This window comes from Caretta caretta, chromosome 13, assembly GCF_965140235.1.
Source record: "Caretta caretta isolate rCarCar2 chromosome 13, rCarCar1.hap1, whole genome shotgun sequence".
Lineage (NCBI taxonomy): Eukaryota > Metazoa > Chordata > Testudines > Cheloniidae > Caretta > Caretta caretta.
Window position 1 is genome coordinate 15,597,749 of NC_134218.1, and position 17,140 is coordinate 15,614,888.

At 39.3% G+C, this 17,140-nt stretch overlaps 1 protein-coding gene across 2 annotated transcripts in view; it reads left to right on the plus strand.

Moving 5' to 3' along the window:
* Window positions 1-14,314, plus strand: part of ATP9A (ATPase phospholipid transporting 9A (putative)) — an 89,548-nt gene extending 75,234 nt beyond the window's left edge. For both annotated transcript variants that reach the window (XM_048820115.2, XM_048820114.2), the window contains exons 23-28: window positions 928-1,083; window positions 2,596-2,660; window positions 3,677-3,785; window positions 5,358-5,415; window positions 7,367-7,570; window positions 8,816-14,314. In XM_048820115.2, coding sequence (XP_048676072.1) covers window positions 928-1,083; window positions 2,596-2,660; window positions 3,677-3,785; window positions 5,358-5,415; window positions 7,367-7,570; window positions 8,816-8,952 — 729 coding nt within the window. In that variant the 3' untranslated portion in view covers window positions 8,953-14,314. The remainder of the gene's footprint in view (window positions 1-927; window positions 1,084-2,595; window positions 2,661-3,676; window positions 3,786-5,357; window positions 5,416-7,366; window positions 7,571-8,815) is intronic.
* Window positions 14,315-17,140: the final 2,826 nt, after the last annotated feature.

Below are 17,140 nucleotides of genomic sequence, written 5' to 3' on the forward strand. Positions count from 1 at the left end.
TATTGAATCCTTGTTGATTCATGTCATAGAGAGAGCACCTGCCTTGAGAATAAAAGACATTGGGCCAAAAACACTGGCCCTTTTCAGGTTAGGATGAAAAATAGGCAATGATTTAGCAAAACTCATAGTCAAACCTGGTTATTTCATTCTTGCTTCATCACTATAAATAGATGCTCAAAACATTTGAGTTGTAGCTGGTTCTATAACATATTCATTAGAACTGTTTTGTATTAATTTGGAAAACAGTGACATTGGCTCAGGAGTCCACCACTTTACTGTACAGAACGCCTACATACCTTGGAACTAGAGGAATGCATTTGCAAAGAGTGTAAAGGCTGTGCATGAAATGGGCCAAAAAATAAAATCAAGGCTGTTTGAAAGCAACCTTGTGAGCCTAAAAGGTTGTGTTATAACTCATTTGTTGGCCCAGTAAATGGTGGTATCCTATTATCTCTCATAGCCACTGCAGTACACTTCTCATCCAGACATTTTCATTTGAGTACTTGTGGTACTGACAGTGGGTATGTTCCCGATATAGCATCTGGTAACATAGGTGATGTTAGTGCCACACTAACATGCATGCTGTGAACCGTAATTCACAGACGTTCCTTCTGGGTTTGAACCATGAAACCAAATAGGAATTGTCCTTGTATGGTCTTTTCATTCATTGCGTGAGTGTTGGGGGTGGGAGATAGAGGAAATCGGGGAAGCAGCTGGGGGCTGAGAGAAGAAATAGAGATGCTAAGATAATGTTTTTTCCTCATCCAGTCCTGTTAAAATAAATATATATATATTGGGGGGAGGGGAAGTGGGCAGAGTTGGTATTTTTACTGTCAATACTGTTTAGGCATGTATTAACATGAATGGTGTTTCTTAATCTTATGTAATCTTGTGATCTCATGGTCTTTGATTTATTACCCTACATAGGAAGGAAAACAAGCATCCCTTGCAGCAGATTTCTCTATCACTCAGTTTAAACATCTGGGTCGGTTACTGATGGTGCATGGAAGGAACAGCTACAAAAGATCTGCAGCTCTCAGCCAGTTTGTGATCCACAGAAGCTTGTGTATCAGTACGATGCAGGTGAATGGACTGGTCCATCTTGGCGGGGCGTGTGTGTGTGATGGGGGAGGGAATGTGAAAAGTTCAAAAAACAAGCTTTGCATTTCGCATTTGACACAGTCCCTGGCTCTCCTTGGAACTATAGTGGGCTTGATCTTGAAAAAAGGGTAACTTTTTTGCATGAGAAGAGGCTCGCCTCCCTGTAAAGGTGTTTCCATTTTTGAACAGTCAGCAATTTTTTTTCAAAATATTATTTTACTTTATTTTGGGAACAAAACAGTTTGCATCAAAAACGTGTGAGCTTAGAGATTTCACATATATGTCAGTGTGACAACAGCCATTCCATGGAAATCTTATAAAATATTGTATTTCTTCAGGTTTCAGAGTAGCAGCCATGTTAGTCTGTATTCGCAAAAAGAACAGGAGGACTTGTGGCACCTTAGAGACTAACCAATTTATTTGAGCATAAGCTTTCATGAGCTTTCTTCAGTATGAAATGGCTCCTAAAGCCTCTCTTCAGCAAGTTACTTAAGAATGTATAACTTTAAGCACATGAGGAGCCCCACTGAACTCGGAACGTCTCGTGTGCCTAAAGTTAGGTACCTTGCTGAATAAGGGCCTACTAAAAGCTCAGTCCTATAGGGTGCTGAGCACTTTAGGGAAGTGCTGACCTCATTAGGAGTTGAGGCATGTATTACCCACATTAAGTGCTCCGCATCTTGCTAAACTGAGCCAAAAGAGATTGACTTCAGTGGGAAAAAGAATGGGGTCCTCAATGACAAAATATGTTTTGTGTTCATAGAATTTCGGGTATTTTTCATCATGTTTGCACAACTTCAGTATTGAGCAAGCAAGATTGATGTGTATTTGTCAGTTGATTAAAAACAATAGGTTGCGTTAGACTGAGATAGTTTAAAGAAACATATGAGTTCATGAGCAGAATTCTGTCTTCAGCTATGAGGGCAAGATTCTTGGACATATTTGGTGACAGTGGTTACTGTTTGGAAGTTTTTCTTTCAAGCCATAAGACTGCTGACAAATACATCTCTTTTAAACAAACATTTTTCAGTAAAATACGGGATCATTCCTGTTTTTGAGAATGCAGGTACCACCCCCATTCTGAGGTCAAAAGTCCATGCTGGAGTTTCTCTTTCCTTTGTCTCCATCATTAAGTGCTAATACATTTTACATTGTGAAAACATTGTGAGCTACACATATCTAAACCCCTGTCCTTTAGGACATCTGGATGAAAACAGCGGGCTTTAGATGAAACACTCCAACCTCTCTTTTTGCGGGATTATATAAAGAGAAGTTTACCAAAAGGGTTCAGTTCTTCACAGTTTGCTGTTAAATATTCTCCTTCATCCAAGTTTTGTGCAGGAGTCAAGGGAACGGTTTTACAGTCTCCTGTCTTCATCTAAAGAATTTTGAGTCTACTTCAAATACTTTTCAGTTTGGATAAAGTAGGATTTATCAAATATAACTTACACTGCAGCTTTTGAAGCCTGACAGTCCTTTTCTTTTCTTTGCTAGGCTGTCTTCTCATCGGTGTTTTACTTTGCATCAGTTCCTCTCTACCAGGGTTTCCTCATTATTGGGTAAGAGCAAAATTGTTCAGGAAAAAAATGTGAAAACCCTGTGCAAAATGAATAGATTCCTGTCTGAAAAGTGATACGTGTGGAAGTTTATCAGAGGTATGCAAGTCTCCTTAGTATGTGTATTGGTAAGTGCTCAGTAGTGCTCTTCATTGATGCCTACTGCAAATGCCACTTCAGAAACTGGAGAGAAAGTTTCATCCCTGTTCCAGCCCCTGTATGCTGTTGTAAAAGGCGGGGTAGTGTAAAGGGGCTCTAAAAGCCCTGGATCTGGCCAAAGAAGAATTCCCCTGGTTCAGGAACTGAGGAAGACAGAAGCAGGCTATCTTCTAGTGATGTCTTTGTGAGCCCATGACACAGGATTGTGGCAAGGGTGAGGCTGCAGCACACAATGCTGTGGAGATTCTGGGCCGCAGTACTACCCATAAGAAGCTAGGCAAAGGCTGTGTCACCTGCATAGCCTGCCGGGGGACCTTTGTATCTCCCTCTGAGCAGCCCAGAATAAGGAAGGTATAAAGGTGGCTTAAAGTCACCTTAATCCTCCTCCTCCCTCTGGGCTCTGAGGCACAGCCCCAAATCTCACCCATACTGCCTAAGTTGCTATGCCCATGTCATGGTGCTTGCATAATATACATTTGCTCGTGCTCTCAGATAAGTGTGTTCAGAAAAAACAAACAAACAAACCCAGCCCAACCCTCTGAACTGAATTACATAGTCAAATCCAGCACTGAAAGAGTTCCAGCTCTAAAAGGAGTAGAAACTCTATTGGAAAATGTGTAACATCGGTTACAATACCTGCAGCTTCCGTTTAGGAATAGTTCTATTCATAAATTTAAAGTAGTAAATGTTGCAATTTTTTTTGCTGTACATACAGTACTGTGTTCCATTTTTGAGTTTATGATGTGACTATTGTTGAGATGCAGGGAGCAGCATATATTTCCTTTTTGAAGACTGCTGTATTCATTTTTATGGCTTAAACAATGTGTGCTCTATTGATGTCTCCCGTCCTGTCCTGCTAGGTATTCCACAATCTATACAATGTTTCCAGTCTTCTCTCTGGTCTTAGACAAGGATGTCAAATCTGAGGTTGCCATGTTGTATCCAGAGCTCTACAAAGATCTTCTTAAGGTCGAGTAGATCTTATTCTGTTTCTCTTCCATCTGCTTTATATATAATCTTTGGCTTGATTTGGAACTGGCTTTCAGAGAGAAAAACCAAACACGATATCCATAGACATGATAATTTATTGTATGACTCTAAAAGTACAGTTGTCAAGACACACAATTCTGTTTACAATTTTAACTTATTTTTATTTTTTCACAGCTCGTTGTGTTTGTTAACAGTTAGCTGCTTATTAGAACAGACCATAAAATAGAATTTCCATCCTGTGGAAAATTCTGAATGAGATTTTGTTTCCTTTCAAATCAGAATGAACTATCGAACCTCAGAATTTCCCACAAAAAAGAAATATTCTGATTTTGGAACATGACACCTCCACCACTTTTCCTCAGTTTCTGTGTTTCTCTCATCATGGCTTCTCACTTCCACCGGTGGTGGGCCCTGCTGACATGAAGATGGGATGGAGCAGGCACTGACCCAGCACCATGCTGAAGCTGTGGGAAGGGGAGACAGTGATAGGGATCCAGCATCGTGCTATGGGGACAGAAAGACAGGAACTCTGGGAGGAAAATCCACCAACCCCTCCTTTCTGTTGAAAATTTTGTTGAAATTGATGTGTTCCCATTAAATGGGTTGATTTTGTGAAATCAGTATTTTCCAATTGAAATCTGTTCTGTCGGAAAATTCTGGACTAGTTCTACTGCTTATGATCTATTCAAAAACAGTAGTTCAGATGGTTTCTTGCATGGAGACTTGCCTTACAGGTGACCTAAAAAGAGAACAAAAGGTTGGTTTTGTGCTGTTTTTGCTGCTTTATGATGTGTACGGGAAGCCTGAAAGAGTTTTCTTTGTTTAAAAAAAAGAAAGGGGGGGGGGTGGGGAGAAGTCCACTTGATTTGATTTTTACCTTAGAAATGTGAGGAATGCCAAGCCTTGCCACCCTTTTATTTTTCTGGAGAACTCTTTGAATGATTTGGGTATGTGGACTAGGAACATCCTTAATTGAAGGGAAGGGTGAGCTGATTCTTCAACAAAGACATCCTTTCCCCCAAGAATTTCCATTAAATGGAGTCCAACAGAAGCAAAGTGAGTGTTTTCCAACAGTCTGAATAAGTCGCCGCCCATCTCCATCTGGTTTCACTCTCATGTGATCTCTGAGGTCATAAACCACTAATTCTCCAACCATCCCTAGGCCTGGTCTACACACAGTGTTTTGTACTGCTATGTTAGTTAGAAGAATGATTTTTATTTTTTTACATTTTTACTTATACCCAGATTTCCCCTAGTGTGGATGCAGTTATAATGGTAAAAAGATACCCTATACCAAAACATAGTTTATTCCCATTCCCGTACAGGAATAACTATACTGATATATAGAAGCACTGTTTATACCAAAATAATCGTGACAGTACAGTCAAATGCCTATTATGCACCATGAAGAAGCACAAAAAAGACATCAATTTTCTTCCCTTTGCAGGTCACCTCTAAACCATCTATTTTAGATTTATGAGTCAGAGTTGCTTGAAAACCTATAAATTAGTTTTCAAAAGTCATACTTGCTGTCTTTCTTTTTCTTTATAGGGGCGACCGTTGTCATATAAAACATTTTTAATATGGGTTTTGATAAGTATCTATCAAGGTAAGAAACTGCATCTGTTTTCTCAGCGTTCCCATACCAGTCGGGAATTATATAGCTGTCCTGCTGTATTATCAAAAGTAGAGTATTGCTGGAATAATGACTCTTTAGGATAGGGTGGAAATAGCCATTCCTTGCATCAGAACAATGACAGCAACTATCTTACTAATGCAAAAAAAAATCACCTAAAACTAAACATTTTTAGCAAGTGGCTTACCAACATTTTGAAGTACTGGGTCATGATAGGAGACCTCATGGGAGTCAGGAGATTTGGGTTCTGTTCCCACAGTGGCAATTGATCTGCTTTTTGACATTGGGCAAGTCTCTTCACCATACCCTGCTTCAGTTATCCCACCTGTAAAATGAAGTTAATGACACTTGCCTTTGTTTTTAAGGGAAACCACTATATAAACACAGTATTATCTATGAGTCATAATAGTCCCAGTTCTGGTTACTGCCTAGCTGAGATGATTGTCTTATTCCCAGCCAAGGAAATGACCCTTTCTGGTAGTGAAGAATCTGAAGAAAGTTCTAGTTCTTGAGATCAAATAACTTCCACTTTATCTGGGCTTTTATCTTCAAGTTTCTAGAAGCTATTAACAAAACTTTTTTGAATACCCTGTGTTTGTTTCAAGTGTGGATGCACCCATTGGTTTAGCTCCTAGGAAGTCAGCCTGTTGGCTTAAAAAAGAAAGAGAGAACCTCAAGCACAAGTGATTTCTGTTGCTGTTAGCTAAGGAAGCATGCAACACATGCACATATAGTGTTGAGGTTGTATAGTTAAAATGGCCATACGATCCTGTGACAAAAGGATATTTTTCCAAAAGTCCTTTATCAACAGAAGCAGGAAGATATGTGGCAAAATCAGCAGTTTTAAATGACCATCCTTAAATGGGGAGTGGGGCCAGCAATATAAAACCTCTATTAAATTTCAGGGGATAAGTCTAGTGCAGTAGAATGCTATGGCAGGAATAATGGTCTCCTGTTGCTATATAAATACTAAGGCAAAGCCAAGACATTTATAGGAAGTTCACAAGTGGTGGAAAGTCAAAGCCAGAGGATGATGCATTGGAGGAAAAGTTCTTTCTCAGATGAGGCCACTATCCTAAATACAGTATTTGGTTAAAGTGACTTCATATCTTCTGTGCTAAATGACTAGAAAGCAGCAGGCTAAACAATTAGACTAGTTGCTAGCAGTGGTGGGCCTGACCCAAAACTGAACAGCCTCAAACGTTGAAAAGTTCAGAGCTGGATCTGAACTTTGTGGCTCAGTCTCTAGTCCCTTGTAGGGTTTCCCCTCAGAAACTATTGTGTGATGGATGTTGGTGCCAATTACTCATGCTGCTGACATGAATTATTTGTGCAGGTGGCTGGGCAGGGAGTTGTGTGAGCTTTCCAACCTGGAATAGAGGCCCAAAATAATGCTTCCTTAATGCTGCTTTAATTTGTGCTTGTTTAGGGTGGAGAACATGGCCCACGGAGGGCACAGAAAACCTAACTATATGCACTCAGCATCCCTACACCTTGTGCTTCCATCTGGACTTCAGGGCAGCACAGTAGAAGTTACAAGAGTTTGATATATGTCTTCTCTTTTGAGTGGTGACTGCTTTTTTTTCTGTAAGGACAAATAGATCACCATAATCTTCAAGTGATCTACGACAGTAGCTAAAATAATATACTTCATATTTCCACATCAGTAAATCTGACATGCCCCATGAAACATTGACCACCTGTGTGATGTCTTTTACTCATTGTACAGGAGTTCTTTTATCTTCTTAATGCCATGTCATAAATAACTGATTTATTGTCCAACATGCATTACCAAAAGCCATTGCAAACTGTCTTAAGAGGTGACGATATGTTTCTGCTCTTTCAGGACTGAGACTGATGTTTAGAACTTAGATTGATGTTTAGCGGTGAGATATCCAGCCTCTCTCCTTCTTTTTCCTCACAGGGAGTATCATTATGTATGGAGCTCTTCTGCTGTTCGAGTCTGAATTTGTCCACATTGTGGCCATTTCCTTCACATCCCTGATTCTTACAGAGTTGCTGATGGTGGCATTAACAATCCAGACATGGCACTGGCTCATGATAGTGGCAGAGTTGCTCAGCCTCTCCTGCTACATAGCCTCTCTGGTCTTCTTACATGAATTTATTGGTAAGGTTAAATATCTTGTATTTCTTTAGGTCTTTTCAGACAAATGTTTACATGCTTAACAAGAGGTTAAGGGAATGAATTGGGCTCACAACTGCTGATGAACTAACCTACTGTAAGTTACCCCAGGGACCAGATCCGTTAGCTTGAAGGCAGTAGCAGACTCTCAGATCTCATTACACAGTCCAGCCACTAGAGAGGGACAAAGACACACTTGGCCAATATGCTACACAAAACACCACTTGATTGGGTCATCTGTGGGGACTGAACCTGAGACCTCTGAATGTAAAAGCATCACCCTTTGTTGCTGGAGTGAAAGACCATGTCCATTAGCTGCATGTAGTAGTGGACTCACTAAAACTTGTCTCAATTTCTTTATTTCATCGGGACTTTTGTTTTATATTTTCATTTGTCTAAATGGAAGACACACCTCACATGCTAGAAGAAAACAGATAATGAATTCCACATTTCCCTGGGCAGTCAGTCTGTTAAATATCAGATCCCTGCAGCGTGTTTCAGTGTGCTATCAGGGACCACAAGATGTCACTACTTCCCCCAGAAAGCCTTGTAAACTCCCAGGATGATATCCTGCTACAGAATAAAACAGCCCTCTCATTTTCTTGTTCAAAGCCTCCATGTGCAATAAGGCTATCTTGTACAGGAAAGTATTGTGGCTCATCTTTGAATCCACTTCAAATATATCCACAGTGCTTCCGTGATTATGTAATGTAAATGGGTAAAAGGAGATGCTACATGGTATCAGCATGAACGGAGATAATTCATATTCAGCACTACTAGCGAGTCAAAGAAAAAGAACTCCCAGAGCTAACATCCATCTACGGACCCTGTAAAGGAAGCTAATATAGGTCATTCTGCCAGGGGGGTGAAGGATTGCAATATTTCATACCGAGTTTATTGTCTATAATTGTTTGTTTAGACAAAATACCTTATTGAAATGAGATGAGCAGTGTGTTAGGGAGAAAGCTGTATCCTTCATGAACAAGAAAGGAAGAGAGCAAGAGGTGGTTGGGGAACAGAAATTGCATTGGTTTAAAAAAAAAAAAAAAGATAGGGAGCAAAAATGCTGTTTTGTGTGTGTGTGAGGAGGAGGAGGCTGTTCCAAAGCTTTACTGGGCTGAATTTTTTCCCCCTGAAGCTTTCACTTTGACCTTTGACCCTCCCCATGCAGTGCAATTCTGACTTCAGTCTATGGCCCATCTCCATTGCTTCTGTGCTCTTTCCTTGCAGATGTTTACTTCATTGCAACCTTGTCGTTCTTGTGGAAGGTCACAGTCATCACTCTGGTGAGCTGCCTTCCCCTCTACGTCCTGAAGTACTTGAGGCGAAGATTCTCTCCCCCCAGCTACTCAAAGCTCACGTCATAGAGCTGCTCGGCCCACAGAGCAGAGACTAATTTTGCACACCGTGGAGAGACAGAAATCATGTATTCGTCATCGTAAGAACTATGTCCGATAGTTGCATAAGGATTATGCAGTAATCAATATTATGTGCTGCTTTAATGAAAAAGACTAAGAACTGCAGTAAACTGAAACCTAACAGTAACTAGAGTCTTTTGGGGAGGTGTAGGAGTTTGTTCAGTCTTTGTCACTTGGATTTACTTAATTGGGGTCAAATGCATGTAACTGCAATGATAATTGGTTTCTCATGTGAGATCAGAGTATCTGAAAGCTGCTAAATGACCTTGAAGTTTATACATGACAGATGTTTTGTTTTGTTTTTTAGTTTAAGTGTCTGTGATGTTCCTTGCATTGTGTTATATTTTTATATTATTATTTATCTTTTCAATTCAGGTAGAGAGAGTCTGTGTGTATCTTTGGAAGTCCCTTAAAATAGGTGATGTACTGTATTACCAATGGGTGACTACTGGGTGGTGTCATGCTGTTTTGATTGTAGGGTTCCAGTGTTAAACAGATCTATACATAATTGAAAACCTAACTGCTTGAGTTTTACCTTCAATCAAAATGAAAGATCTGAATGTAGAAAATCTAGTGTGTTTTGATGATTTCCAGCAATTAATACACATTGAGAAATATCATCCAAAAAAGGGAAAATTCCATTTTGTTTAGCTTTTGTGCTTCTTGTTAAAAGGAGCTGATGACATACAAATAACTACACTATATAGTTATGTTATAGGAGAAAATTACCTAAATTCAAGCAAAGCCTTTTGGAAGGAAACTTGCAGCTGATCAGCCTTTGAACGTGTTGACAGCATAATAAGAGACTCATCCTATTCTGCAGACAATGTGGCAGACGTGTGTTGAATCCTTGGAGACTGAAAGGAAAGGTCACAGGGCTGTTACTCTTCACAGTTACATAAAATCTGTTTCCTGTTAGGCTGAATTAATGAAGATGAGCTGCAAATAAGCCTAGGCAGTCATCTACATGCGCCATTCATGACACAGTCTACAAAGAGAGGCAGTTTGAGATAACTATGGAATTTGCATTGTTTAAAACTGGAACTTGCCTCAGTGGACATGAGTTTGAGAGCAGGCAGAAACTGAGCCCATGCACAAAATGGTCGTTTATTTAATGTGAAGTACAGATAAGATTTCCATTTATTTTAAACAGCAAAATTCCCAGAGGGGGGCTCTGTGTGTGTGTGTGTGTGTATGTGTGTGTGTGTGTGTTGTTAATTAAAAAAAGCATTAACTCACATAATTTATAAAGCATTCCTTGCGGATGGAGACAGAAATATATGACTGGAATGCTTAGGAGTATGGAAATGAGCTAATAGAGGCTTCCACCACTAGGTCACATGTGGCATAGTTTTAGTGACAGTCACACTTATCTAATAACTGTTTAGTCTGTGATAAATGAGTTGTGTGGTGTCCAGCTCTACTGAAGCAGAATCCACATCATAAAAACCACCGTCATAACCGGAACTAAGCACCCTTATTTGCAGGGTCAGCAGGGAGACCAGCAATGACTAATCCAAATACCCTGAACTTCCCTTGCGGTATTTTTAAATTGTGCTCACGTGGGGAGCAGCAGGATAGGCCCTCTCTGCCATGCTGTACCTCTTCGATGGGTTGCCAACTTTTGTTTCCATTGCTGCAGATCTGGCACTTTCACAAGCATTCAAATGATAAATAAAATTTTCTGGCTTACAAACTTGAATGCAGAATTGGATCAGTGTTTAAAATGAGATCTGTAGTGGGCAGTGACTTGCACCTCTATGTTTTGGATTATCAGCTCCAGAAAACCCTAGCACTACTTAGTTGTCTCACTTGCACTTGGAAATCTAATCTCTGAAGAACATGCTGCATGACCTGTCTACCCTTGATACATGTGGGTCCAACAAAGACCAAGTAATGCAAGTTCCAAACACTTTAGCAACCTTGAAAGGACTGGGTATCTGTCAATCATTTAATCACATAAATGGCTGAGAGGCAGGAGGAGATGCCTGCACTTGCGCTGCAAAAGCCCTTATGACCTGTCATTGTTTCTCAAAGAAGAACCCTCTGGAGAAACCAGGAGCATGAATTGAAGCAGTATGTAGGATGTTCCCAGAGTGGGTGAGTCAAAACCTGCTGCTTTTCCATTCTGCAGCACCAAAGGATCAGTTGAAGTATATTGATTTCCGCCCTGTAGATTCTGGGTTATCTACATAAGTGGAAATCTTCCTGGATCCCCTCCTCTTCCTGACAGCTTGTTCCTCTTTGGAGCCATGTTGCCAGTGGCCCTGTTCCTCCAATAGGGCTCAAAGAGCATGAAGTTCATACTAGATTTCCTGATGGGAAACCTGCTAGGCTCAGAAGAGAGCATGCCATGCTCCCCACCTTCGCATTCTCTGAATTGACAGTGCTGTCACCACACTGAATTGACCTGAAGGGGCGGCCACGAGCCTGGGGGAAAGGGAGCCTGCACTATTGGCTCTTTTCACCCCTACTGTGTGTTCTAGAGCCCTTTTGTACCCTCCTCCTTGGTCCTTTGTTCCTTCTCATGCCATCGCGGGAAATACCAGGTCCTCACCATTCAATAGTTCTATGTATGACCATTTTGATAGTGGATGAATAAATGTTTTAGACTGCAGTGCAAGATGGGAAATGTAGCCTCCAGCACTGCTGGCTACAATGGTCTCCTTTCTGCATACTTGATTTAGAGTCTTATGTTTCAAAGTCCATTAGCTCTTTTAGAGGAATAAGAAGAGCGAGCACTTGTTAAGATAAAACAGTGGCTTTTCTTTTGTGCTACATGGCTTTGATTTGTCTTTTCTCTGGTCCCCATAAAAGCAGAATACTCAGTGGCATCCTCTATAAACAACCCAGCAAGAAGGAAAAATTAGCTAGCTGCTGTATTTATGTTTACAGTATTTTTTAAAAATTCACCTTCGCACATCCCCTCACAAACTTTTTCCAGCAAAACATTTCCACTCTTCTCTTTTAATACAGATTTGTATCAGGGGCGGCTGAATTCTATATTTTTCTATGATTTGTTTCAGAGAAGAAAAGCCGTGTCTGAAAAGCTTTGTTGTAGAAGAATTGGGTTGTCAGTTTTTTGTAAATGACATTTGTTCTCATAGTGATTTGCTACAGTTACAGGATAGGATCAGTCATGCATTTGTTGCTGGCTTCCCAGATCAAAATTTTGATTTAGCAGATTTAAATGTAATAATCAAGAATGGTTCTGGCAACTTGTTGTGACTGACAAGTTAAGTCTCTTGTCCTTTTTGAAAATACATGACAGTAGATATATTTTAATGACTCCTGCCCCTAATAGCTGTGTATTAGTAGTTAAATGTCCTGTAAGAATAACAGTGCCATGCTACTGTATGTAAATATTTGGAAAGTATAATTTAGAATTCACTGTCTCCTGGAGTCAATGCAGTTTACACTAAATGGACCATATTGGCAAAATCATAACTTATTCCAAGAACGGGGGTGAATTGCAATTTCAGTAATATTTAATGGCTTCATAACCTTAATGAGGAACTCATATTAGCAATGATGTGATTAATCATCTTTAGCATTCTGTGAAAGGGGTGTAGCTAGTTTCTTGCGCAGAGTTGTAAATCTAGGAAGTATTTCTCTTTGGGTATAATTTTTTTTTAAAGCAATTAAAAAAAAAAGGGTAAAACTGCCACTTACAAACACCAGGGATGGGAGAGGTATGATTGTTATTTTTTTTAAGTTTAGCACTTTGTATGTAAACTATTTCCCCATATGTTTAAAAAAAAAAAGTTTTTAAAAGCAAAGTTTCATTCAGATGTTTGTATTTACTGCACAAAGTAAATAGGTGCCATACTGGAAGTTTAAGTTACAGTACATCTTTTCCTCTGTTATACTTGAATTTTGTGCTTATTTTGAATGAGACTTTTTTTTTTTTAATAAGGATGTATGTCTTGTTTAGCAACTTCTTTATATTTGTGAATCGTAGCAGTTTATGTAACTTCCATTTTATGGAGCTCTTCTACGAATAGTATTCTAGGAGACAGCAGTATGTGCTTCATCGCTTGCTCTTGCTTCCCATGCTTACTTTAGAAAGATCTCTGATCAGTGCTCTATTTCACTTTGCAGTTGGTTACCACAATAGCCTATATTTCATAAGAAGTTCATTCTTTGAATCACTGATGTAGCTAACTAAAGGTGTGCGGTCATGCTTTTTTTTTTAAATAGGAGGTAGATTTTCTTGCATTCCATTGCTTATCGCTTCTCTCTCTCTATATATATATATATGTGTGTGTGTGTATACACACACATCCCATACCTCTTTCCCCTTCCCAAATCTTGTCCTATTTCTCTTAACAGCCATCTCTTTTCCTTTGTTCAGAATGGAGCTGTAATTTAATAGGCTGTTTGTTCAACAGTAACAGCTTGAACCTATACAGCATCTTATCTCACCAAAATTGTGTTAGCTGTAAGCAGTGACATCATTAGTGTCATCACAGCTGTGGGAACACAATGTTTAAGTGCTGCAGCTGCTGCAGAGCGAGAATGAGCAGCACCAAACCCTCTACTTTTCTATAGTCTGCTGAATTAATATAACCATACACTCTCATTGCAAATTCATTTAAACCTGTGTGTGACTCTAGTGGGAAATTATTGCTGTTTTAGGAGGTTAGGCTGTGGTTTTCAAAGGCACCTAAAAGAGCAAGTTGCCTGAACCCCTTTGGCTTCTTTAAAATTCAAGCCTTAAGGTTTGGGGGCGATTTTTAGTTTTTGTTTTTTTAATGGCTGCTGCAGAGTTGGGTGCAAAATACACCCCTAATTATCACCTGCGCTTGTCACAGCCATGTGTACAAACAAGCTAACTGCACAAATCACCATCATGAGCTATTTGCCCACTCAGAATTTCAAAGGGAGTTCTACTTGCCCATGCAATTGCACATCTAGGGCCCAACCTAGTGTTTCTGTTGACTTCAGTGTTGATGGACCAGATCCTTAATTCTTATTAAGAATCCAAGCCTTTAATCTGCATGAAATCCTGGGTTCTTCAACTTTGCCAAGATGGCGCATTATTGTTGCCTAATAAAAGCTGTGTGCTTCTATGCCTTTAAAAACTTTTTCAATTGTATGGGGAAATGGATTCTGGTGTCAAAATGATATTTATTGAGATGCCAATGTTTTGTACCTGTCATTTAGTTAAATAAGATGTAAATACCTTTGATTCAAGAGAAAAATGAATGCAAATTATTTATTGTTCTGTGGAATTATATGTTGCAGACATGTAAGAATTTAAAGGGAATGATGTAAAAACAGGTGAAAAAATAAATTTTATGCAACTTCATACTTTTATGTATATACACTTTGCATGATGGGCTTGAGTTAATCTTGTCCTGATCAGTCCGTGATGTTTATTCTGGGGGTATAGTATGTAGGTTTAGATCTGTTACAGCCTTTTTAATTTGGATGCAGGGGAAATATGAAGCTGAGGTAAGATACATTTTTACTAATTTGTGTGCAATTGTTTCATCATATCTTTATTATAGACAATAAGTTTTCTAGCTGATTTATTCGGCTCATAAACTAGAAAATACTCTCATTGGAAGCATGTGGTTTTGCCATCCTCCACTCCTTTAAAAATAATTTGCTGGATACAGCAATGTAAAGAATTTAGCCACTTGTGATCTTATATCCTAATTTAAATCTTCCAGAAGAATAATGCTAAATAGCTTTATGAAGAGCATGGATTGGTGTTAAGAAAGTTATTCACCAGGATAGTTACTCATTGTAAATGTATCTTCTCTGGGCCATTTTTTCTCCCATTCTTCGTATTGGTGTAACTGCAAGCAAACTGCTATAGATTGTCACAAGCGCAGACCCTTGCAATTTTGTCCACTAGGTGGAACTTAAGTATTGAAATAGCCTACCTCAGTTTTGTGTTTTCTAGAACCAGTTAGTCCCAGAGTACCCAACTGTCCCAAGTCTTTCTACATTCAGTCTAATTTGGAAATTCAATTTCATAAGCCCTAGCTCATTTAGAAAAACGCTGGGTCTAATTCTGCTCTCATTTTAAACTAATGTAACTCCATGGAAGTCGGTGTTCATCCTGATATTCACCACTGTAAATGAAGAGAATCAGGCCCTTTTTTTGGAAAATAGATGATTGAGTAATGTTATTTAGGGATGACTCTTCTTCAGAAGTTCTCCTATCTTGAATGTTTGATTATTTAGCTGCTAAACGGTAGCTCCAAAAGCACCACGGTATCTTTCAAATGGAAAAAAAATTGCCTGTTTTTTATATGGAAACTTTTTCGAAAAAAAACAAAAACAAAATTGAAGCTACATTTAGAGTCTTCCTGTGGAAGACTCTGATAGAATGAAATAAAAATGAAATCAATAGGGTTCTATGGAAATGTTATATAGATTTATTAAAAATACACTGAAGAACACAATAAAAATGTAAATAGAGAATGAAATCTAATTTTTGAGCCATTCTAAAATAATTCTGTCATGGGGATAAAATTCTCTACAGGATGTCTTTAAAAAAAGTATGCAGAAAAAAATCATTGTTTTCTATTAGATTCAATAAGACTCAGGTCCAAAGTCATAACCTGTTTCATAATTAAAACATTTTCAGTGATACGTAAAGTTAAAGCAAATGTTGAATAAACAAATTTTGTGATGTTTGCACACACAAAATGAAAGCTGTAGCCTCTAGAAGTTACAGTAACAGACTTCACTCCCAACTGTTACCAATTTCCCATTTTAAAGCTGGCCATAAATTAATGGAGAAGTATGTAATTAAAAAAAGCTAGAAAGAGTTTTGCTAAACTCACTCTGGGAAGGGAATGAGAATTTCTGCAATTTTTTTTTTCACCCAAACATTGCATAATATTAGAAAGGTCAAAGATTTCCATGGGGGTTTAATTTCATTCTTCATGAGGCTGTGGTCATACAAGAAGTTTGAACACTGCAGGGGTTGGCAGATTTTTGGAAGATCACTCATCCTGGGATAAGTTTTCAGACTAAGCTTCACCAAAGAATGCCAGCCCCTTCCCCCCAAGCTGTGATTGTATTCTATACTACAGTCTCTTCTGTAGAAACATAAAAAATGGGCTTGCTGTTGGCTGGTAATTCTGGGCTCCTGCCACTTTGTGTTGTCTAAAAATATGTACTGGTTTCTCTTTACTTAAAAAAAAATTGGGGAAGGAGCTAACTGTGATTATGGATTCTGGCTTTTGCTTTTTTTCTAAATTAGGTATTTGTGTGGCCCCCATACTATAATATCTATCTCAACGTGTGCTCTTAAAGTATTTATCCTAACTGCAGCCCTGGGAGGTAGGGCAGCTCTTTTATTCCCATTTTACAGCTAGAGAGAACTGAGTCCCAGAGAAACTGTGATTTGCTCCTGGTCGCACAGGAAGTCTGTGCCAGAGCAGGGAATGGAGCCCCAGGTTCTTCTGAGTCCCAGGCCAGTGCTTTAACCACTGGAGCATCCTTCCCCGCACCTGAATCAACAAAGTCAATACAGTGGGAAAGGCGTTGAGTTCATAGAATACTCACATCTGCCCTTAGATTCTAGGTGTGATCTCAGGCCTCCAAAATTTTCTTGGTTGTCCCCTCAGAGTTTCCATAAGCCCGAAACCAAAAATCTTGGCTCTTTTCCCATTTCAGATTTAGAGAACCATTGAAGCTCAAAAATAACTTTTCACTAAATATTTTGCAACTCAGTGCTGAAGCCATGAGTGTCAGAACAAAGTGAGAAGCAGATAACACCACTAGCTTTATCACAAATACACTTACCTATGGCAACAGAATGAAAGTAAAAACTACTGAGAGCACTGATGCTGCTCGGTAACACTAAATCCCAGTCCTGCTCCCATTGACCTGAATGGTAAAATTCAATCAAGGGCACACCATTTGATGCTTCTCATATGGTCCGTGAGCCAATTGGCTATATAACCTTGCACATAATTGGCCCTTTGATTTTTGTGTGCTCTGACGCTACATCTCTTGAGTTCAGTTGCTGTCTCTAGATGACATGGTGAATCCTCCAGAGTCCTGAGCATTGATCGTGACTGGAGCTGGAGGCATTCAGCAGTTCGTAGGATCCAGCCTCTATAAGACTGTGCTTTTATTTTTTCTCCCACCCTGCCACTTAGACCCATTC